Source organism: Choristoneura fumiferana, chromosome 10, assembly GCF_025370935.1.
Source record: "Choristoneura fumiferana chromosome 10, NRCan_CFum_1, whole genome shotgun sequence".
Lineage (NCBI taxonomy): Eukaryota > Metazoa > Arthropoda > Insecta > Lepidoptera > Tortricidae > Choristoneura > Choristoneura fumiferana.
This window is the reverse complement of record NC_133481.1, coordinates 19,145,196-19,169,832: the sequence shown is the minus strand read 5'-3', so window position 1 is coordinate 19,169,832 and position 24,637 is coordinate 19,145,196. Positions and strand designations below refer to the sequence as shown.

The 24,637-nt window shown below is 38.5% G+C and overlaps 1 protein-coding gene across 2 annotated transcripts; it reads left to right on the top strand.

Moving 5' to 3' along the window:
• Positions 1-8,270: 8,270 nt before the first annotated feature.
• LOC141432262 (protein peste-like) lies at positions 8,271-24,036 on the top strand (the record flags this gene model as incomplete). 2 transcript variants are annotated; one of them, XR_012451802.1, is given in 9 exon segments in its annotated part: positions 8,271-8,409; positions 9,487-9,644; positions 11,643-11,858; positions 15,134-15,265; positions 16,657-16,828; positions 18,391-18,593; positions 19,135-19,208; positions 19,359-19,699; positions 23,511-24,036. XR_012451802.1 is itself a non-coding variant. In XM_074093808.1 (8 exon segments), coding segments are annotated over 8 exon segments (1,368 nt in total), but the record flags the coding sequence as incomplete, so codon positions are not given.
• Positions 24,037-24,637: the final 601 nt, after the last annotated feature.

Genomic DNA, 24,637 nt, shown 5'->3' with positions numbered 1-24,637 from the left:
AATATCATCAGCTCTAACCTCGACAAGTCTAGCACAGGACTTTTATCGTAATGAGAGGGCTTAGGTTGTGAAGGTAGAGTCATTTATGATGACGCGCGCCGTGGTTCCTATTACAATGTCGTTAATGTCTAATTTTGACAAAATCACGCGTCTTCATGGATGGCACTATATATATAATATAGACAGCGTAGACAGACAGCGTGGAGTACGCGGGCTCAGTGTGGATTAGGAACTTCGCACACACCAATGAACTACTTCTACTCCAAAAATTATATTACTTTATTATCATTTATTGACTTTAATAACCGTAAACTGCTTCAACTTTGCCCTTTGGCCCCAAAATTGCCTGATTTGATTTAGAGTCGATAATTTAGCACCCGTATAGGTTTTTAAACTTTTATCTATACGGAAATTATTATTACGGGGATTAAAATTTAGATACCTATACGGGTGCTAAGTTATCGACTCTAAATCAAATCAGGCAATGTTGGGACCAGAGGGCAAAGTTGAAGCAGTTTACGGTACGTTTTATAAAATTTCGTTCGCAAAATTTCGTATCTATGTATCAATCAACTCCACGGAAGAAATTCGAGACTTTACCTACATGCTCATCCTATGAAAATATAATAAAAATAATAATAATGAAACCATTTATTTCAGGCAACACGGTCTATACCTTAAAGACTAACATAGGAACTAAAAGGATTTCTTTGCTCACCCGCGACCTTAAGGGTATCTATCATAAGGTCGCGGGTGAGCAAAGAAATTCTTTTAGTTCATTGATATGGACCTCCGCAAGGTAACGCCTGATTCAATAAATTGACTAACATTGGTAACTACATTATAATTTATAAAAACAACATTTAAAACTAAAACTAATTAGATGATCAAACAGCGCGACTCCCCGCGGCGCGTGGCGTGATATAAGATAACTAAACTATCCTATGTTATTAACAACATCCAGCTATGTATTTAATATGTACCATCAGCAAAATAAGTGGTCTATCAATTTTTAAACAAATTCCTATCAAATTAATATTTCGCTAAAGTCGAACTTTCAAATTGGCAGAAAATTCTATTGGCACTGTTGTTTTATGACATGCAAACGATTCTCAACTTTAGGGTGGTAGACCACATATTTGGCTGATGGTACAGTCGAGTTGATAAACTTGTGAGCAAAAATTTGATCAAAAATATCTGAACACGACTCTACGCCGTTAACAATATAGTCGTGTTCAGATATTTTTGATCGAAATTTTGCTCACAAGCTTATGAACTCGACTGTACCTACACCATTTGTTACCAAATCCAAACTTTCACATTTATTATTTTATTCTACTGTAAAATCTCTATTGTACACATGAAATTAACAAAAAACAGGATAAGTAAAAAGATGTACAAAGGCGAACTTATCCCTTAAAGGGATCTCTTCCAGTTAACCGTTGAACGATTGATAGGATATCAGAAACAAGAGTAGACGAGTACAATGGAAAGATAAATAAAAATAATCGAAATTTTAATATTAGTACAATACATACACCAAAAATTACGTATTTTTCCTTTAATTTCCAACTGGCCACTTCAAGGTCCGTTTAACCTTAAGTTAACCCTTGACTCAATTTAGCGCGGGTTCCGATCCATTACGTAATAACCAATTAATTGGACAGCTTGTAGTGCCCTTGTAGTCCCTAGGGAGGGTTAAGATCGCGTGTCCTTCAAAGACTAAGTCGACCTCGTATACGTTGTATTTATTTGGCTAGCTTCGTTGAAAAACAGCGCTCCTTGATTATACCTACTAAAGTGGGTCCATATTTGTAGCCCCAAAAGTATAAGAATATAAACACACGTAAAACCACCCACTTGCTGAGCAGCCCATCTGGTCGCTCGCCCTCTCTCCGGTAAGCTGTAAAAGCCGTCTGGGCTAACAGCAACAGTCCGTCCGAAAAAAAAGTCAAAGGTGTGGTGGCTTAGTGGTTTTCTTAAGCAGAGCATCGTGGGTTCAAATATGCCAGAGATCCAGTTATCTTTGTAACAAATTATATCCAAATTCATCAAGCGATTTTCTCTCGCACGCACAGACACAAAAACACGCACGCACGCACGCACACATACAAGTCATAAATTTTCACATTCATAATACAAAAGAAGTTTGTCCGTTCCTCCGTTGCCATACGAGTACAGTAACCGGCACCAATATCTAACACAACAAGCGTGCATAAATATCTGATACGACTCTATTTCTAGGGTCGGAAGGACGTGTCAGATATTTTTACACGCTCCGCTGTGGCAGATATTAATGCTGGCTGGTGACTGTAGGTACCTACAATGAGGAGACGCACCCGAACAATAGTAGCAATCTGGGTGCCATTTGTAAATATAGCTTTTTGGGCAGTTATAGTTTTTTCACTTCTCATGCTCTTAAAATGTAACTTTAGTCTGCATAACGGAATTAAGGCTGCTTTTTATTGTATAGGGATTAACGTATTTTTTTTTAATTTACGGTGGAAACCCTTACAGCCAACACGGTGTTTGTGAATGGAGGATTTTTAGGCGTGGAAATAACTTCAAAATTACAACTGTGCAAAAATATTAAAAAAAAACACGATTTAATTTCGTGAAACACAATTAATGTTACGAATATGAATCTGTTCAATTAGGTATATTAAGGATTAATTCATTTTATTATGCATATCTAATCAGTTTTAAAATAGTTTTCCATTTTTTGAAACTGTTGACTAGATATGCAAGCTTTTAAAGCGTCACTTCGTAAACAATAAAAGAAAAGAAAAAAACCGCGCAACAATTTTTTTGTGCTATTTGAATTTTGAACAGATGGCCTGTCCTTTAGTCGAGCGTACGTTATTCATCACCCCAGCCTATATACGTCCCACTGCTGGGCACAGGCCTCCTCTCAGAACAAGAGGGCTTGGGCCATAGTTCCCACGCGGGCCCAGTGCGGATTGGGAACTTCACACGCACCATTGAATTGCTTCGCAGGTTTGTGAAGGTTTCCTCACGATGTTTTCCTTCACCGCAAAGCTCGTGGTAAATTTTAAATGTAATTCCGCACATGAATTTCGAAAAACTCAGAGCTGCGAGCCGGGGTTTGAACCCACGACCCTTTGTTTGAGAGGTGATAGGTCAAACCAATAACTAAACATCTCGTGTCATTATGGCTTGTATTAGTCCCTTGTTAAACAATATACTATTTTTTGCTTTTGTATTAACGTATTTGTTTAGAGGAGAACAGATGGCCGTTGGGGCCGAAAAGTTCCCGAATAAAGACCGCGGATCGGCAAGCGCAGCGTAGGTAATTCAACAACGAGATGGTACTCCATACCTTACTAGGTATGACCTGGTTAGGCTGCGTCTGCGTTGCCATTAGAGATGCGTTGCGAGGAATCTTTTTTTTTTCTTCGGCTGGATGGCAAATAACAAGTGGGTCTCCTGATGGTCACCACCGCCCATAAACATCTGCAACACCAGGGGTATTGCAGGTGCGTTGCCAACCTAGAGGACTAAGATGGGATACCTCAAGTGCCAGTAATTTCACCGGCTGTCTTACTCTCCACGCCGAAACACAACAGTGCAAGCACTGCTGCTTCACGGCAGGATTAGCGAGCAAGATGGTGGTAGCAATCCGGGCGGACCTTGCACAAGGTCCTACCACCTGCAGAATATGTTCAAACGCTTGCACTGAGCGAGGATAGCGGACTTCTATTGGTTCATGACAAACATTCCCTGGCAACATTTCTCGTGGCAAACACAGCCTAAGCCATGGGTTCACGGTGGATGTAGGCCACTTCCAACCGAAGCAACTGGAGATTTATGGGGGAGGCCTATGTCCAACAGTTGTCCGTCTGTCTGTTTGTCAAGACCCTTTTTCTTATGAACGCGTGGAGGTGTCAAGCTGAAATTCATATCAAATACTCACGTCTCCCTTGAAGCTGTGAGAAAATCAAACTTCTAAGCCAACGCAATCAAAAGATACAGCCGTTTATGCTGCAAATGTTCGACTCTCGCAAAGGAGTCAAAACCTACAGGGTACTTCCCGTGAACTCAGAATCTTGAAATTTGGTACGAAGCAACGTCTTAATAGCACAGATAAAGGAAAAATTGCGAAAAGCTAAATTTTAGTTGCATTATACAATAAAAATATTTGTACGGAGCCCTCGGTGCGCGAGTCCGACTCGCACTTGGCCGGTTTTTTGTATATATTGCGTGTAATTAAATAAATTATTTTTTCATAATATAAATAGCATTAACATATCCCACGCGGTCCTTCGTGCACGTTGGCCAGGTCCACAAATCTCAAGGTGAAGGGAGCACTTTGGATTACGCGGTAGGGCTTCGCACGTGAGTTCATGGCCAGGCGACACTCCGCCGAACCATCCATTAGCGTGAAACGTGAATGCAATGATACTTACGTCATTTGTCACCATCATCATCATCATCATGTCAGCCGAAAGACGTCCACTGCGGACATAGGCCTCCCCCAAGGCTCTCCACTCAGACCGGTCTTGCGCTTTCCGCATCCACCGCGATCCCGCGATCTTAACCAAGTCGTCGCTCCATCTTGTTGGAGGCCTACCGACAGCTCTTCTCCCGGTCCGCAGACGCCATTCGAGAACCTTCCGATCCCATCGGCCATCAGTCCTGCGAGCAATGTGCCCGCAGCCACTGCCACTTTAGTTTCGCAATTCTTCGGGCTATGTCGGTAACCTTAGTTCTACTGCGGATATCATCATTTCTAATTCTATCCCGCAGAGAAACCCCGAGCATAGCCTTCGTTCGTACCTCATTCATACGCGGAAAGTAGGTACGTGCTGTCGAGCTGTTTGTATGTTTGCTTATACTCTTTTTGTACAAAAAGGAAAAATAAAAAGGTTACATAAATAAAAGTAAAGTGTTAAGTACAAAGGCGGACTTATCCCTGCAGTAATTGTTGTTGTTGTTTTTTATACATATACATAGACAGATTTCGATGCGCTTTTTTGTGTGAAAGCGAGTTTCTTTGTGGTACGCGATTTGAAGCTAGAATGATTTCCAGACATCCCTGGCCATGATAATCATTAACAGCCTTATTCATAAAAAAACCTTAATTGAGTGTCTGTTACTTAGCAGACTGATTAAGCTTGTTAGACGGTTGTCAAGAAGTATGATTCATAAACGCTTGCTAGCAGTCTGCTAGTTGTTGAGCTGCTGATAGACGGATTAGATGCGTTATGTTGGCCACCTTGACAAATCAAAGCCAAAAAATGGCCTCATCGGTAATAAAAAAAAAATTGACAGCAGTGACAGAAAATTACCAGGAAAAAAAAGGGAGATGTTTGTTTTCCCGCCATTTCCGATCCGCATGTTTATGTTGTGCAAAAAGCCGTAATTATGTTAATCATCCCAATTTTTTTTTCATATTTATTGTTAGTAAAGTAGCAGTAATAAATACCTAATTTAGAGGATTTTTAAATACAAATTCCTGAAAATAATTTTTCCTGTTTTTTTTTTAATCTTTGCGTAACCCTGCCTTCACTATAAATGTCTTCGGTATGGTTTTTTTGCTCTTGTCAAAGTCAGCTGTTCAAACTTGTGGCGGCCATTTTGTGACTTAGCAGGGAGATAAAGGAGGGTCTACGGTACTCTAACTTATTGTTTATGAATCATGTTTTTTAGCATCGGGCCTTCAAGGAGCCTTCAAGGAGGCTCTAACTTTTTATGAATAAGGCTGTTAGTTAATAACAGCCGTTTGGTACCTGTCGACTCCGCCCGCGTAGAATTCGGTTATCGCTATCCCGCGGGAACTGTGCAATTTTCCGGGATAAAAACTATCCTATGTCCTACCCCGGGACTTAAACTATCTGTATAGAATTTCATCTAAGTCGGTTCAGCGGTTTAGACGTGATGAAGTAACAAACAAACAGACTTACAAACTTTCGCATTTATAATATTAGCGGGATACACATTACACATACATCTAAGATATAAAGTGCCTTCTTGACAATGGATTTCAATTTTGTGTCAGGAGTATGCATACATGCAATTATGTTGAGAGACGCGCAAATCAATTATTTCAGCGCATCACCTTGACGGTCAATTCCTCAATGAGACCGGGATAAGCCAGGTTGACGGGTCAATCGAAGTGCGCCCGCGCAGCCCAATGACATCCATCGATGATTGATGATGTGCGCAGTAGAGTAACGTTTAATTGACGTCTGTGATCGAGTTTGATCAATTTTGATCAGCGGGTCGTGACACAGCGTGATCACAAAATAGATGGGTACAGAAATCAATCTACATATACAAGTGCGCTCGAGCAACGCACACATAGACGGTGCTCACGGACACGATATCTCGGACCGGTTGGGACCAGTGCGAGCGCAAGTGCCATCCGCTTGAGACACACGTCTGTGAACTTTTTGCGCAATAAAATAATAATAATCGTGCATTTCGCCGATGTCGAAATCGTCGCAAGATATTTCCTGTGACTAATTTGTAATTTGTGATATAACAATGACATTAAATTTAAAATATTTTAGTTATCATTATTTTTATATTTTTCCATTCTTCCTCTTCCATTCTCAACAATAAATCAAACAACTAGATAAAGTGCCACTACAACGATTGTTTTTGTGCATAAGCCATAGTTGACAACCTTAGAGCGACCGCCGAGCGTAGGTATGAAAAGCGAAGTACATACATGAGATTTACATCTGTACCTATCTGTTTTGTGGCATGATTTAAAAATTCTTATGTTTATCTGGTGAAAGACATTGTTATATCTTGTATGGTCACTAGCACCAAATATGACATTTGTATAAGTACGGAAATACTTTATCTTTGCGTAGTATAAAATAAGTAGCGACTTACTTAGCAGGATTATTATACATATACCTGTCATGAAAAATTATCAACTATGGTAAACCATTGGTATTGCACCACCTGTTAAAATGTATTCCTTACTTTGCACATTGTTAAGGTTGCCTGGTAGAGATCGCTCTGAAGCGATAAGGCCGCGTATTGCTTACCTTAGAAAATCTCTATGTATATACCTGTGTTTTCGAGTCACCTTCCGTGACCTGATAAATGCTGAGTGGATTCCAGTACTTAGATAGTTATTGGAATATTTGTTACTTTGTAATTGATTATGTCAAATCAAAATAACTAAACAAACCAAAATTTTACAAAACTTTAAATTACAAATAAAAAATACCCTGGAGATCGCCCACTTGGGGCATCGTCCCCAGGACGGAGGCCGCATTGCCCCTCTGCACCGCCAAACTTAGGCGCTGGGCAAAGAAGGTACCAGCCCTATGGTCTGGTTGATTATGTTAGTTATGAAATAAATGGTTCTTATTCTTATTCTTATTCTGTACCGCTTGCTTACTGTGTTGGTGTGCAATAAAGAGTTATTGTATTGTATTGTGTTCTATTGTAAACAGCCCCGTGTGGCGTCGGGTTAGAATTACATCTCTCCATTTCTTCCGTGGATGTCGTAAGAGGCGACTGAGGATATAGGATGAGTATGACACACACACACACACACACACACACACACAAAAATCACCAAACATTGTGTTTTAAGTTTGACAAAATCGGTACAATAGTGACCGGTTGCAGCCTGTCGCCTACAGTATACCCATGCGAAGCCGGGCGGGTCGTGACTAGTTTATAAGACACTTTGTCTCTTATTAGAGAAACAAAGTGTCTTATAAATAGAAACGGCAATATCTCGAATCTAGCGACCTTGCAATGTCAACATTGCAATACATTTGAATGAAACGCAATGATTGCTTCTCGATTGTTTGCTTTGAATTAAATTTCAACGAAAGCAGTCCATAAATTGACAAGCAAATTCACATTTATATTAATCATGGCATTGAAATGCCCTCTTTGCTGATTTGCATTTTATACACGATACAAATTGAAAAGGATCATTTTATTTAATTTTCTAGTTTACCTAAGAAAAGTGGCTCATCACATCATAATCAGCAGTTGGCAGTCAATGTCCACTGTTGGACATAGGCCTCCCACACAAACGTTCAGTTGCTTTGGTTGGAAGCAACCTGCATCCATCGTGAGCCTTTAGCCAGGTCATCCGTCCATTTCATTGGTGAACTGCGCTGGCAGATCCGCGGCCTCCATCCAAGAACTTTATAAAAATGGCTTCCATGTTTAAAATTGATTTATTTCCACCACACGTTCGTCTTTAGGTCACTTACATTATGTGTATCAATTTACAACCCAATTGTTTCAATGAATATTTTATTTTGCAGCAAGTGGCCCTCACTCCGAACTCCCGAGCATTCCGGGAGTGGCTGGCCCCCTCCGTGCCTCTCTTCATGGACGTCTATCTCTTCAACTGGACCAACTCAGAGCGGTTCCCCGGGGAGAAACCCCACCTGGTTCAACTGGGTAAGTGGAAAGATTTCACAGCACATTAATGAATGCAGCGGTTTGCACGGAGTGGGTGGACGCCTATTGAAAAATAGTAAGACCAACTGCCGACGCCTGCATCCATCATTGCTGGAAATCCTAGCGACGTCATCTATCCACTTAGTAACATCGATGTTGTTAGTTATTAGTGTTCAAGAGCTATTAATTAAATTAAATTTGTTTAACAAATTCTGTTCATTTGTATAATATTTCTTTGCGTTTTGACATGGTTTCTTTTTAAATGGATGATATCGTAAATAAATTGACTTTTGATGATTTGTAAGATAATTTTCACAAAAGCGTTTTTTCTGAGTAGCGAATTTTTACATCGCGATTTTTCACTATCGCAAATTTACTTATTCGTCTTTTTTCATGTAGTAATTTTTCACGAAGCGTTTTTTAATGTTTGTGTTTATTTTTTTCTCTTATTTACCAGTAGATTATTTTATCAGTCGCATACCGGGTGTGGCCTGTAATACGAGCAAAAAATTAAAACATAGATCGTACTCGTCAAACTGAACAACATTAGCTCAGCGACTTTTAAAAATAATGGTTTCTTCAGATTTTCCGTTTTTCATACAAATTAAATAGTGTTATCAATGTACGTCATCCTAGAACACAATGACATCGCCTGTCACCCTGCAAACAATAAGCATTTTGCTTTACATTGCTTCTTTGCATAAACCTGAGCAAAGCCGCGGACGGACAGACAGACAAACAGACAGACATGGCGAAACTATAAGGGTTCCGTTTTTGCCATTTTGGCTACGGAACCCTAAAAACTAAGTTAAGTGGTGACACGACAGGAAACCAAAAAGGCCTCCACTCACCATGTGTTGCCACACGTAATGTAGGGGAGGGTGGGGGAACGCTGGTTGGTAATGGTAACTGGAAGAGGAAACATTGGTAGGCCTGCCACTAGATGGACTAGCGACGTGAGGGTGGATGCAAAGTAGCGAGTTGTCATTCATTGTGGCGTTCGAAGGAAACCTTTGTTCAGCAGAGGACGTCTTCCGGCTGAAGATGATATTGATCTGATTATTATTTTTTGTCCAGGTCCGTATCGCTTCAAGGAGCATCGTCGGCATGTCAACGTGACTTGGCATAACCAGAACGGCTCGCTGGCATACCGCACGAAACGGACCTGGCACTTCCACCACTCCAGCAACGGCAGCCTTAGCGACAATATCACTATACTCAACATAATAGCTGCTGTAAGTATTCGCGTTAGTGACTTTAAGTAAACGGAGGTGCAAAAACAAGCGAATGCAAGGAGAAATAGGTCATTCAAAGTCAATCAGATGGGTAATCAATTTAAGTTTAGCGTTTTGCAGACCATTTAAATGTTAAACATACATTTGTCTGACATACTGATTTCAATCTGTACCTACTATTAATATTTATAAGATGACATTGAACGAATTTAACACAAAAATGCACCAGCCATAATATGTCAATTATTAAAATCAACCAGTTTTAACATTTAATTATTCGATGCTATCAGTGTTTTAGTGCATATAATTTTAGCCAAAAAATCATAACTTCAATGTCAAAGTCATTAAAATTTAAACGTCAGTCTTGAAACTTCATGCAATTATTTATGGTTGTACGTAAGTAATTAAATTAATTCGTTATTTATAACAACAGTATACAAATTAAAACTAAAATTAAAAACTAGACTTAAAAATAAAAAATATGAATAAAAAATTTGCCCCAGATCGCTGCCTATCGGGGTAGGTGGGTATGGTTTCCTAGTTTTTGTTTCATCTCGTTTAAATTTTCGGGAAATATTTTTTGCCTAACACAACACACAAAGAAATGTCAGAATTCCACGAAATAAAAAAATATAGGGTTCACACGCCCCCATCTCCTATAATATAATATAATACAGGGTGACTCTGAACATGGGGCTTTAAGTTCAAGGTTCAATTCTACTCGCAAAACTAAGCTACTTTGGTTTTGTAACATTTTCAAATAACTTAAATTTAGGTAATTGTATAAAGCACTTTATATAAAAAAAGTAAAACAATTAAACAAAAGCAAATAGTCCTTGCGGAATGCGGAATGTAAAAAAAAACCTGTATTCTAGTCTCTTGTTTCAAATAATATTAATAACACAGATTAAGATAAAAATACAAAAAGATAGCTTAAAATTTTGGTGATCCGGGACCAAAGCAAACAAAAGTTTAAAAGTCGATTCAACCAAAAAGATAATAATCAAAGAACTCCTTAGATCTGCTTTATCTTCGAATTTAAATAGGACATGATTTGTAGGTCGACGTCGCTTATGAATTAATTAATTTATTTTATTTGCATTTGAAGCAAAAAATGTAAAGCTAAAATTTAGCTTCATTAATTTTGTATATTAAAATACAATTAGAGATTTTATGCGCACATGGAAAATCTGTGGACAATCCCATAGTTGCCAGTTCCAGAATATTCCTCGGAAAGCTTTAAATTTTTGATCCCGTGACTACATCGGATGGCATAACCCGGTAACGAGTTACAATATCTCGTTAAATCTCAGTAAGCCTGTAAGAGGATTAAACGGTTGCGTAACTAAAGAATAGACAACTGTCAGATCAGCTTTTTTATTTCAACTTTCCTAAAGCTCGAAAATACAAACTGAAACATGGATGCACAGAAAAACCAGAAAAAGAGACCAGCGCTGGGAATCGAACCCAGGTCCTCAGCAATCCGTGCTGCGTGCTATAACCCCTACACCACCGCTGGACAGGAATCTGGACACGAATTTTTCCTATGCATACATATCTCAGGTTGGTCAGGTTGGTTGGTTGGTCTCAGGTTCTACTAGTAGAAATAAGCAACCTGAGATATGTATGCATAGGAAAAATTCTTGTCTAGATTTCTGTTATTGTCAAACTGAAATGAGTTTCTATGGGCGTTTACACGAAAAATCAGGTCGATATTATCCGGGCCGGTAAGTGTATTTTCCTCATAGTCAAAATACCACGCACAGGACTTATCAGTTATCACGCTAACACAGACGAGTAATATTTACCTCGACGTTTCGGCAACATAAAAGTGGCCGTGGTCACGAGTAGACTCCAGACCAGACCAGACCGACTGTAATGTTGCCGTAACGTGGAGGCAAATATTACTCGTGTGTGTTAGCGTGATAAGTCCTGTGCGTGGTATTTTGACTATGAGTGAAAATCACGAAAGTTTAAGACATTATATTTTCCTTCCAGTCAGCAGTCCACAACGCTCGCCACTGGAGCTTCATCGAGCAGAAGACACTGTCCATGGCATTGGCTATGTTCGGCCAGCACATGGCCGTCTCCAAGTTAGCCAGGGAACTGCTCTTCGACGGCTACGACGACGCCATCTTGGACGTGGCCAAGAGTTTGCCAGCTAGCACAACGGGGGGCGCGCCGCTGGTCGACAAGTTCGGATTATTTTATGATGTATGTATAATGTTCTGAACTTCTATATGTTTTTTCACTTTTTATTCTCGTAAAGTTAGTGTTTATGCTGGATCTACATAACGTTACTTTTTATGCTCTTATGCTTAGAGTAAAATCTTCGTCTAAGACCAAGGTAATCAGGTGTCAACAGCCACAAACAAAAAAGTTTCTACATATTTTTTAATCATTTTTAATTTTGATCAAAATAAAAATCAATTAAAATACATCAGTAAAATAAAAATAAAAAAATAGTAATTCATGAAAAATAAAGGTACAGTAAGTGAACAAGATTGACCAATGAGGGCTATCGTTTTTTGTGTCACTAGATGGCGCACTGTTGCGTGAGGTATTTAGTATGGCTTTCAAAGTCTGTTATTACGGGCGTGAAAACAAAGTTTAGATTAAAATCATGTTTAATACACCTTAAAATCGTACCATAAAAATATCGAGCATGCCACAGTGTTGCATAGTTCCCGTTTTGTTCGGAAAAAAGGGAGGACAAAGGTTTCCGAAAGACAAAACTGTCTCAAAACACAGACATAATTACCCCGGAACGCATATTTGTCATAATTAATTTCAGGTATTGCAAAATATTCACAAAATTATTCTAATTATAAATAAACCCGCGTTGCTCACCCAAGAACTATGAGATTTGACATTTCGGAGACCTCACGCTACACTAGCGGCTCTAGTGGTGAATTCATACGCGATAGCCCTCATTGTCTCCACTGTTGCTATATCATTTCCTCGCAATCGAAGTGAAAAGCAGAGTGTAAAACTAGAGCATTAAATCCATTTTCCCCTCGACGTGTCTATCCACCCTCGCCGTACCGGCTCGGGTGGCTATATGTCTTTTTTTTATTCGCAAACGAGCAAGTGGATCTCCTGATGGTAAGAGATCACCACCGCCCATAAACGTCTTGGGTAAAATGGCTCGTTTTATGCTCTTGTTGTACAATCTACTATTGCTTGCTTTTTTGCTAGTAACCGTGGACCAAAGCTAAGTCTTTCTCACTCACACGTCTCATGACCAGTCTGCTAGAGCCCTTGATCATGGTAAAGCAATAGTCCACACCGTTACCGCGTCTCTCAAAAGGCGCCATTATAATTTTATTTTACACTGGAAACTGGAAAATGGCGCCCCTTGCCATTCAAAGTCAAAGTCAAAATATCTTTATTCAATTTAGGCTATATCAAGCACTTATGAATGTCAAAAAAAAATTACCACCGGTTCGGAAAAAAAACCTCTGTTGAGAAGAATCCGGCAAGAAACTCAACGAGGTATATATTTTTTTAAATAGATTTACAATATAAAATATAAAAATATATAACCAAAAATTGAACCGACAACAAAAAACCATGAAAATAATTTTCTACCAGTCTGAAGTCGGTGCCTCAGCACGAGACAGCAGGAGTCATTGAAGTCTAATAAATAAGAATGTATGTAGGTGAAGTAGACGACTATATGTCCACTCCTGCTGCTCGTGCTGAGCACCGACTTCAGACTGGTAGAAAATTATTTTCATGGTTTTTGTAGTCTCTTCAATTTTTTGTAGATTCGCTATTTGAAGTAAGGGATCGTCAATGCGGATCGGAATTATTTCCAAATATCCCTGTCCATGATATAATCATTAATTTTATAATACGAACCTCGCATCTTGCCGTACCACTGACGACGCTTATTATTATTTAATACGAGAATGATAGGGACGGTACGATACGGATTTTTACGGAATTTCGTATTAGCCCCCAGGTCCGGCACTGAATACACATTAGTTTAATTTGGCCATTTGTGCTCGGTATTTTGTAGCTTTGGATATCAGAACGAATAGTAGATAATCAGACGGAGATTGCGATAAGTGAAAAAACGAAAAATGAAAAAAGTGCAGATATGGAATTTGGCAGGCGCAGCGACGATAACAATTTACAAAATGGTACCCAAATCAAAGATTATGCCGTCCTAGAGTTTTCTTGAGAAACTTCGTTTTTCCCTTCTTTATTTTTCTCGTCTACAACTATCTCATGAAAGTTTGTCTCTTAGGAACTAGGTATTCGAAAAGTTCATAAACCACAAATAAGTAATAGGATTTATGTTCTAATGATTTGTAATTTACAAAGACGAAAACAAGCTACGTTTATAACTGTACAAACACAAAAAATTTGGGGCAGTTGAGGTTAAGGCGCACAATCAACATCAAACATTTACATAACACTAAACTAATAACACAAAACTTGTGCCAACACTGTCACGGACAATGTACGACGATATTACCGAATACCTATCAATATTAGACAATGAGGGCTATCGTTTTTTGTCTCACTAGATGGCGCACTGTTGCGTGAGGTTTTTAAGTATGGCTTTGAAAGTCTGTTATTACGGGCGTGAAAACAAAGTTTAGATTAAAATCATATTTAATACACCTTAATGCCACAGTGTTGCATAGTCCCCGTTTTGTTCGGAAAAAGGGGAGTAAGTACAAAGGTTTCCGAAAGACAAAACTGTCTCAAAACACAGACATTCATTGCCCCGGAACGCATATTTGCCATAATTAATTTCAGATATTGCAAAATATTCACAAAATTAACCCGCGTAGCTCAGCCAAAAACTATGAGATTTGACATTTCGGAGACCTCACGCTACACTAGCGCCTCTAGTGGCGAATTCATACGCGATAGCCCTCATTATCAAAAAGTGCGGACTAATGTTTCATTTATGTCTTGGCTGTAAATAATCGCAGGAACACCTACGTCTAGCACATGTACAGTCGTACAAATTGAATCATGACCATGGCCCAGGGTTTTTAATAATCAATTGGGATGTCCCAATTTTTGAAAACATATAATAAATCGAAAACCGTTTGGAGAAATAGGCTTTGTGAAGCGTTTTCAGAAATCAGATTCCAAAAATGTGATAAACTGAATTAAATCAACAAAATTTAAGTAATGACCCTCATTTGACTCCTGCAGAGTCTCGTCACAAAGGCAGTTATAAAGCAGGTCTACACTCGTAAGAAAATTGACAATTTGAAATGTAAATACAAACCGAAATATAGATGCACAGAAAAACCAGAAAAATAAGACCATCACTGGGACCGCTACACCACTGATGACCACATTTTCGAATTTTGTTATAGCCTCCTGTATCGGCGGGTAGCCATTATTTTATTATTTTTTTTCTAACTTAATAGGTGCTTTGGTCTATACCTACTATAACCATATTATTGTAGGTCTGAATAAATATATAAAACATTAAAACAAGATCGTAATATTTCCAGAGAAACAACTCCATAAATACGGACGGCTACATGGAGGTGACGACGGGATTAAGAAGCGGTACTCTTCCCGGTCAGGTTCTACGCTGGAACCATGAGGACCACCTGCCGTTTTACAGTGGAGAGTGTTCTAAGGTACAGTCACACATCGTCAGCAGTCAGGCGTTATTTTTGCTGACTCAGCGCAAACCCCTGGCGACCCGAGCACTGAGCAGCTCATGAGATACAATTTTGATTCAAACAATTTAGTAGCATAGTAAAGTATAGCTTATTGATGTGAATCTCCGCCGACTAACTAAGCTGTCCTTAGCTTATCTCGTACTGGCGACCCACCCCGGTTGTGCAAGGCAGCAATTTTCAAAAACCGTCTCTAATCAATGGCACTTCCCATTTTGAAGCTCCATTTCCCATAAACTATACCCGCTCGAAGCCGGAACGCGTCACTAGTATAATGTATCATCCATAAACTAATATTATAAATGCGAAAGTGTGTGTGTTTGTGTATTTGTCCGTCTTTCACGTTGAAACGGAGCGATGGATCGACAAGATTTCTGGCTTGGAGATAGTTTATGGGCCAGAGAGTGACAAAGCCTACTTTTTATCCCGAAAAAATGCACAGTTCTCGAGGGAACAGCGCGCGATAACAGAATTCCACGTGGGTGAAGACGCGGGCAAAAGCTAGTATATTTATATAAAGCTTTTGTGAAAAATTATGATGGTGAATACCGCATTTAACTCCGTCACTTACTTTAAAAGATAAGCGTACAGGCGACGGAAAGTGACTTTATTATATCTACTATGTAAAAAAGAAGTAACATATATGTATAACGTTTTAAACTTTCCTGATTTTCACTCACAGTCAAAATACCAACGGGACTTATCACGTTAAAACACACGAGTAATATTTACCTCGACGTCGACGTGATGGGGTTACAAATAAAAATGACCAAGTGCAGATAGTTCAATTTAGATACGAGTGCCGGTACTTTTTGTGATCAAGTGCGGGTAGTTAAAAATAATAAATAATAAATAATAAAAATAATAAAAATCTTTATTCACTAAGACAAAATTGCACGAGAGGAATGAACAATTACAAAGAAAAAGACAGGTTAAACATAGCACAATTAAATAAGTTCAATCCTGACTCACAAACTAGGCAAGGCCCGTATCTTGCAAGTCAGTGTTCGTCACGTATGCGAGCTAATAGAGTAGTACTAGGTATAACCAAGTAGCTACTAAGTAAACTGAAACATTTTTATTAAACAAAGGAAAAAATAATAATTAGTAAAATAATGTGTGTGTGAGTGCGCATGTGAGTGTGTGTATGTATCTATGGGTGTCGACGTTTCTGAGTCTAAGGACTCGCGCTACTAGGCAGACTTGACACCCCACACTTCAGTCTACTCGGGACCACGACCCCCGTAAAGTGGTCGAAACGTCTAGGTAAATATAACTCGTGTGTTTTAGCGTGATAAGTCCCGTTTGTGGTATTTTGACTAAAAGAAGTAACATCTCTCCCTCTCCAGTTGGCAGGCAGCGCTGGAGAGTTCATGCCCCGCGACCTGACGGAGCAGTCCACGCTGTCAGTGTTCGTGCCTGACCTGTGCCGCGTGTTGCGGCTGACGCACCAGCGCAGCGGGCTGATATCAGGCCTTCCGTACCACCGCTACGCCTTCACGCCAGAGGGCTTCGACAATTGTGAGGTTCACGTTTTTTAGAGAGGAATTGCCAGGGCCGGATTTAGAGCTCTGGAGGCCTTGGGGCAACAAAGGAGTGGAGGTAAAGTTAACAATTGTACAAATTACTATAAGTACCTAAAGGTAAAACAGCGAAAAAAATATCAAAGGAAAAGTACTAGTGTTTACTCGTTGGAATTTGAAAAAATAATTCCTAGGATGTAGCTCCGAATGCTCTCCCCTAAATCTGGCCCTGGGAATTACGATGCGTCCAACAGGTTTCAACAGTGTTTTAATTAGAGAAACCGCTGTTAGTTGTAATTGACTTCTCTGAACGTAATAGTGGGCCTACAAAAAGCCTAGTCATCCACATTTTATTTTGACAAACAAACAACAACTTGTTTCATAAGTTACTCTGAGTTTATTTAACGTGTACTCGTATCTATAGTATGAAAATACATACATCATCAGTTTTAAACTCTGAAACTGTTTATAAACAATTTTCTGTAATTTACCTAATTTTTAAGATTAATTTAAAAACCAATTTTCTTTCGAAATAATTTGAATATTTTCAAGTTTAATTAAAAATAGATCTTTAAATATAGTTTGTTAAAAACATAAAACCAAGATAAAATATAAACGCTGACCAGGAATATAAAAAACCTGACGCAAGGACAGCACTTCTACGTTTTAAATTGCAACATTCTTTACACTTACTGCCTACCAGCTACTAGCTTACTGCTTACGGTAGCTACCTACCAGTCATATTGACAACGGTGTCGGCGATGTTATTTAAAGGAATATTTTCTAACCCTTCAGACTTTTTCTCTGACAAATACTTATGTAGCGTCCAGATAAACCATTACCCCCCTTAGCCGCAGTCGGTTCCACAGTGTCGAAACATCTGCGCACCGACGCGTGGAACTGCGCGGTGTATTCAAAATTATTTGAATTGCCCAGAAGGCCAGTCGAGAAGCGGAGCGGCATTCCTTCCGACGACGCGGTCCTGTACAGAGCTCTATCTATAAAGTGAAACTCATAACCTTCCATTTTCCTAGTCTCGTATTTCATTGTAAATTTTTATTTATTTATATTATTTTATTATACGTTCGTGTGCCTCTAAATTCCTTTTTATTTGACCATCGAAGCCTCAGGAGGCGCACCTACACTTACTTTTATACATTGTGAATTATTTCCCTTCCAAGGCTATGGATAATCTTCGGCATTTTAACGCACAAAAACACAAAATAACACTTTAAAATACGACGCGCAAACAACGTTAAGCTTTGACAGCAATAACAGATGACATTTGAATTTATTGTTACCAGTGCAACAAATTAGTTCTATTGGTTTTCCGCAATATGGCGAGGTTTTTTATAATTCTGGTCAGCCTTTACTTACCAACTTTACTTTTAACCTTTACTTTACTTTTTTGTCTTACAACTCAATTTCTTTCTTACAACTTAACTTTTTTATCAACCCTATGAATGTTTCGCACACACCGCCGTATCCGGGAGAGCATGGTGGCAACATATTGTTCTGCGTAACAAATTAAGCCTAACGGAACTTCTATCGTTCTTCCAGCGTCCTCGACACACCATAACTCGTGCTTCTGCAACGGCGAGTGCATGTGGGGAGGTGTGATGAACGTATCAGCGTGTCGCTTTGGCTCGCCGTCCTTCATCTCACTGCCGCATTTCCTGCACGGCGACCCGGCGCTCAGGGCAGCTGTGACTGGCATGCAGCCTGATGAGGAGAAGCATTCATTCTTTTTCTCTGTAGAACCTGTAAGTTTTTGTACTAGCCCCGTAGATACCCATCTAAATCATAAAGCGTAGTAGGTCCCAGTTGAACAACCTCCTGCCTACCAAAGATACTTTTCCGGAATATCTCTTTGAAACTTTCAAATTATATTGCTTAGAGCTTACGATATTCAGGGAAAATAGAGGAAAAAATCTCCGGCTTTTCCTACTACTTTTTAACTCTGTACTTTACAAAGGACATCAGTGTCCAATTATAATTATTTCTTATGTCCTTCCCAAAGGAAGGATGTAGGCAAGAGGTTAAAACTGATTCATATATCTGGGTGGAAACTTTTAATAATCAACTTCACTATGATTTCCTTGACAAAAGTGTGGGATTTCAACATGACATTAGTAACACAAAGGTTCCATTCAATCCGTTTGATCGACTGTAGAAGGTTAAATTTACCTACTATGGAACATTTGCTGACATGAAGAGTAAAAAAAGTTTGCCGGTCTATCAGCGATATTTACCATTTAAGCAGCAGTGTTTTCTTAAACCTAAAATGATTTATTAATTTTTCAGAAACTTGGAGTCCCACTGGAGGTTGGTGGGAGGTTTCAGCTGAACATACTCATAGAGCCAACACCTCATATAGCGTAAGTTTCTTTACATTCATATATAAATGAATTGATTATATCTATTTTGCATTTAGAAGTTTTTTCTTGCTATCTACAAAAATAGTGGCAGCCCAAACTAAAAAAAAAATAGTCTAGAAATTTCTTAATATCTGACATTTTCCATTACAGATTGTACGAGAACGTGCCGAAAATGCTGTTCCCCATAATGTGGGTGAACCAGAACGTTAGGACAGATGAAAGTATAATAAGCGATCTTCGCTACGCGCGCGCCATATTGGACTGGGGCGCGACGGTGTGCGCGTGCACCGCGCTGCTGCTCACGGTCCTTGTTGCCATGGCAACGTGCTGCTGGAGGAAACGCAAATACTCATCGCCCTTAGACATAGGACTTTTAAACGAGAAACCCAAGGATGAGGCAGAGATCAAGCTAAATCCTATGTGATTCAAAATTGAAAGACTGGATGATTTCCAATGTTGCCATATTTAAGTGATAAGATGAACAATGCAAGGTGATTTAGTGACTAAGTGATAGAATTTAGAATCTTGCCAAAATCAGACACTATGTGACTTTAGATTAGGTAGGCAAAGTGTTGGTAGGCCTCCTGCAAGGTGGATCTAGTATCTAAATATTGCGGGAAAATATTGGCGCTAGCACAAAACTGATCGTCGTGGAGATTCTTGGGTAAGGCCCAGCAGTGTTCTTCCGACTGATATTATGAGCAAGTACACCTGGTTTTCACTTGTCGTTCGTTCCGCCTTATTCAACTGGATTTTCTGACAGAAATGTACGAGCAACGTGCACTTACGTGCCTTACCGCCTATACGAGTCAAGTGAACCCGAGCTGTGTTACTTGTGTCATGTGTCTCTCTTATAATGTGATTAAAAATGCGTCTTAAGATCAGGGTCATAAATAACTACAGCAAGAGAAACAATAGGGCTCAAAAGGGTATTCTGCCTTTTCTCAGAATTATGTTTTTCTAAATGTTTCAATTGCCAACTGTTTTATGTATTCCAACTCTCAAATTACTCCGAAACCCAAAAAATTTCTAAATGTATTTTTATGGTTTGTAGAACACAGTACGTTAGGTTAGGTATGTTTTATGAAAGTTACGAAAAAAATGGTATCAGAGAAAATCATTGGTTAGAACATGAAACGGTTTGACAAATTAAACATTTGGGTATAATATTTAGGCGAAAAGACACAGTGTACTGACAACTAACCCCGTATAACATAACGACAAATATTCAATAATGAGTTTTGATCGACTGTAACTTACTCAATAACTTGTAAAGTCTATTAAGCTGATAGTTTTCGTTAAAGAAAGAAAAGAAAGAAAGAAAATACATTTATTCGCAACACAAGACACAACAATAGTATTAAGTGCAAATAGATAACACGTAGGAAAGTATGTGTCATTGCGGTTGTGAATCGGACACTGGCTCAGCATAATGCTGAAGCGTTAATAATAAACACCCCAGCGCTGATTTTCAGCCAGCACCGTTGGTGGCACCGTTACATGTTTTATAAGTAGTTAAAACATTTTGAACTGAGTTCATCCACTTAAGACTGCTGATGACATTGGCAAAAAAAAACCCTAACGCGACAGAGTCGCATTCGCCTTGCCTATATCGATCTCGCTCGATCCGCGGCGGTGGTGGCGATGGTATTTTTTTTATTGAAATTTTTATCATAGAATTAAACTAAACTGTGACTTTGCGAGTTCGTTTTATCAAGTCACTGACGCGTAATAGGGATTTTATCAAATCGCTAAACATATCTAGTCAAATGAAAAAACGAGTTGCCCTCTTTCTTCATCCTCATTTTGTCATTTCACTAAACAGGTTTAGGTTTTTGATTAAATGACTGATTTTTTTCTAGGGAATCCCTTAGATATATGTTAAAATTAATGATTTGGCCATTTCTCTGCGACATACTCATCGATTATGAATTATGAATGACGGTAAACGCTTCGCGACCTTACCCTTTTACTGTTGTCGTTTATATTTAAAAGATATTTGTACGAATGTCATGAGTTTTTTGTATGAATTGTGAAATATAACCTGAAACCAATAGGACACTGAACTCTATTACACAAGTCGCTGGAGACGCCAAAGAGTAGTATAATATACGGGGAAAGAGAGCCCTCTCTCGTCTCATTCATGCAGACCGTTTTGAAAAACTGTACCATTGATGTATATATCCATCCATACGTATAGCTATTAATAGTCACAGGTATTCTTTTACTTTACTGGATTGCTTCCCAGCTCAAACCACATAAAAACTAAAAACAGGGCTGCAAAGAGAAGTGAGACCGCTTGAATTCAGTCTTCTTAAGTTTAAACCAGCCTCAATTTTCGTTTGCAGCACTGTCTTTACTTTTTATGTGGACGATGTGCACGAGTTTCGATTGCAACGTAGCATCGTTCCTTGTTGAGCGCGAATAGACGCCTGGCCTGACATAGAGGGTTGCTACACAAAAATATTTGTAACGACTGAGCGGATACATTATGTGACTTTTATATTAGAATTACAATACGATTGTCAATTTCGAAAATAAAGTTTATTTTTTGCGGTAATTATCAACGACAAAATATTTTTTAATAAATAAATTTTGTGATCTCAAGCTTTCAGTGACATCTATCTGAAACAACAATAGACACTTAGAAAAGGAGATGGCGGCGCTATCGACATAATTAGTACGTATAGGCGACTGTCCCCCCCTGGAGACGCTACGGTTCTTTATCTTGTACCTACCTAACTTATAGTGGCCGACGGCTAAGAAATCAATCCTGATACATTGCACAACTATGAAGTTCCTGATTATTGTTAATGTCAACCATGAACCATTGAAAAAAATTGTTATACTTATTACTCTAAACAGGACCACAGAATAAGTAATACGGGACCGAGCACTTGCAGCTCAAAAGCACGACGAACGAGATAGCTAGTACCGATGCCCTTTGTCCCTTTCAATAGGGTGACCATACCTAAGATTTTCGTGGGACAAGTCAATCTTCCTGTTATTTTTTTATTATAATCAGTGAAGTTTTTAATTTACTATGGAAAATTTCTGAGGGATTAGCGATGGATTATGAAATAAATTATACAAATAGTACAAGGTATGAATTTATTCATGTGATTTATAAATGCAGCGACTAAAGTTTTCTTTGGAATCTGCAACGGAAAGTCTTTTGTGTGTAGTTAAGCAACGGGGTAGTAAAATTGCTTATGCAAGGCAATATGCTATCTTTACAATATCAACAAATTATGAAAAATAGTGCGCCAACTTACGAACAATAATTTACATAACTGAGCAACCGATAATTATATTATCTTCTAAATTCCACTCGGCAACTAATATTGTGAGTCAGTTACTTTATTTAATAATAGTACTTCAGTAGGGACACACATAACAAAGATCATGGTCAACGTAGTCGTTAGATTTTAAATAATGATACTTTATTGGCTGGCAAGATGAAAGAACGAAACAAATGGCATCGGTTGTAACTATCTCTCTCATCGTGGATTAGCCTCTATGTTATGCGCTATGGAAAAAAATACTTTCTCTCCTTGTAATATGGTTTTTTTTCGTCATCATCATCATCATGTCAGCCGAAAGTCGTCCACTGCTGGACATAGGCCTCCCCCAAGGCTCTCCGCTCAGACCGGACTATTTTCCGGGACCTGGTTATTTTCGTTTCGAATTTTCAAAGTACTCGGTCCCGTTTGGGTAATACGTCCATGGTCGCACGCAGCAAATAAGCATTGCATTTTTGTCTATGATTCATTTTGTTTATATTTTATTCAGAAACTTCATAGTTTTATATTCTTACTTGTATTGGTAATACCATATGAACAAAAATTGCCGTGTTTTTGCATTCAGCTTTCACTAAACAGACTCTATTTTGAGTAAGTTTTGGAAGAGGCCAATCGCCAACCCTGCTTGTAAAGACGACGATGTATTTACCACTTCGATAAATCTGAAAATCTTATCGCTTCAATTTGATCTGTTTCTATCGAAGCGTGCCCTAAAGCTAGCCTTAGTTTAATTTTTATAATCGTTAGCAACCTTGTCACAGATATTGCTATGAAAATTGCAATAAGTGAGCGCAATATTCGCCAATAAACGTCATAGTTTGGCGAAATTAGTTATGTAAATAAAATTATGTACCTTTTTTTTTTGAGAGAATAAAAATCAAAAATCAAATCAAATCTTGTGTCACAAACCGCTTGTTCCCTAAGTAAATGTGTGACGTAATTTATAGATGAGCCCTTTAAGCAATGACCAAATATAGATGTTTTGAAATTTTTATTTTAGGCACACCCAGCATACTTGTGAAGCAACATCACTATTTGAGCTTGCCCCCAAACTGAGCGTTAGATAACGGGGTTTAAGAATAAGTAATATTAGCTAAAGATTCATGTCGTCTCGGTAAATAACACCCCATTACATATAATTATATTTCATATTTTTATTTGAGAATGTGCTGGTGACAGCTTCAATGGAGAGCATCAGTATAATATTCTGTATTGGTTTCAGAAGTTACATTTTCCTAGCTATATTGAAAGATGTTGATTTTTAAGTTAGAACGACATGACAATGTTTTTATTGACAAATCACATAATTAGTTGATATTATTTTAATTATATTTTAAGTTACATACCTACATTTATATATTATTTGAATAAAAAATGAAATAAAAATGTCCATTTCTTTAGGATGTTATGTTTTATTTTAAAACCATTAATCAAATAAAGTCTTCATTTTATACATAGGTACCAAGTTATGCCTTTACAAAAAGTAAAAACAGGCCAAGAGCGTGTAGTCATTAGATAGATAGATAGATAGATAAAAAACTTTATTCACAAACATGCCATGACAATTCTACATAAACAAACGATTCAGATTGTTACATATTTAAATTAAGTTGTCACGGCACAGCCGCGAAAAGGCGCCGACTCAGCATGTGCTGCGACATTGCTGTCACAGCGCTGATATTCTGTCGGAACCAGTAGGAGTACGAGGAGGATTACGAAAAAACCGTTGCGAAAATCTAGTATTGTGTACGGAACCTTCCAAGTTTAGGTATATTTGGCATCACATTTAACCGTCAGTTAGCACTAGTCAATGGATGGTGAAACAGGCCCTTAAACTAAGAAATAATTATCAAGCAATCTCAGTCGTCCTAGTTTTGCTTTAAAATTTGATATACTTACTACCGTCCTGGATTTTTCAAATTTTTCCATCCAACAGTAGATTTTAGAGGGGGGACACTCGATTTTGATGAAAATTTTCATTTTAAAATTGAATATTTCGCAAAAAGATCAGTGAAACGAAAAAAAAATGACCCCCAATTTTTACGTCTGTTGGTGCTAACAGTAAAAAATTTTTTTTAGTGTTTTGATGTCATATGTATAAGCCTGTATCTGTGATCACGAAATAAA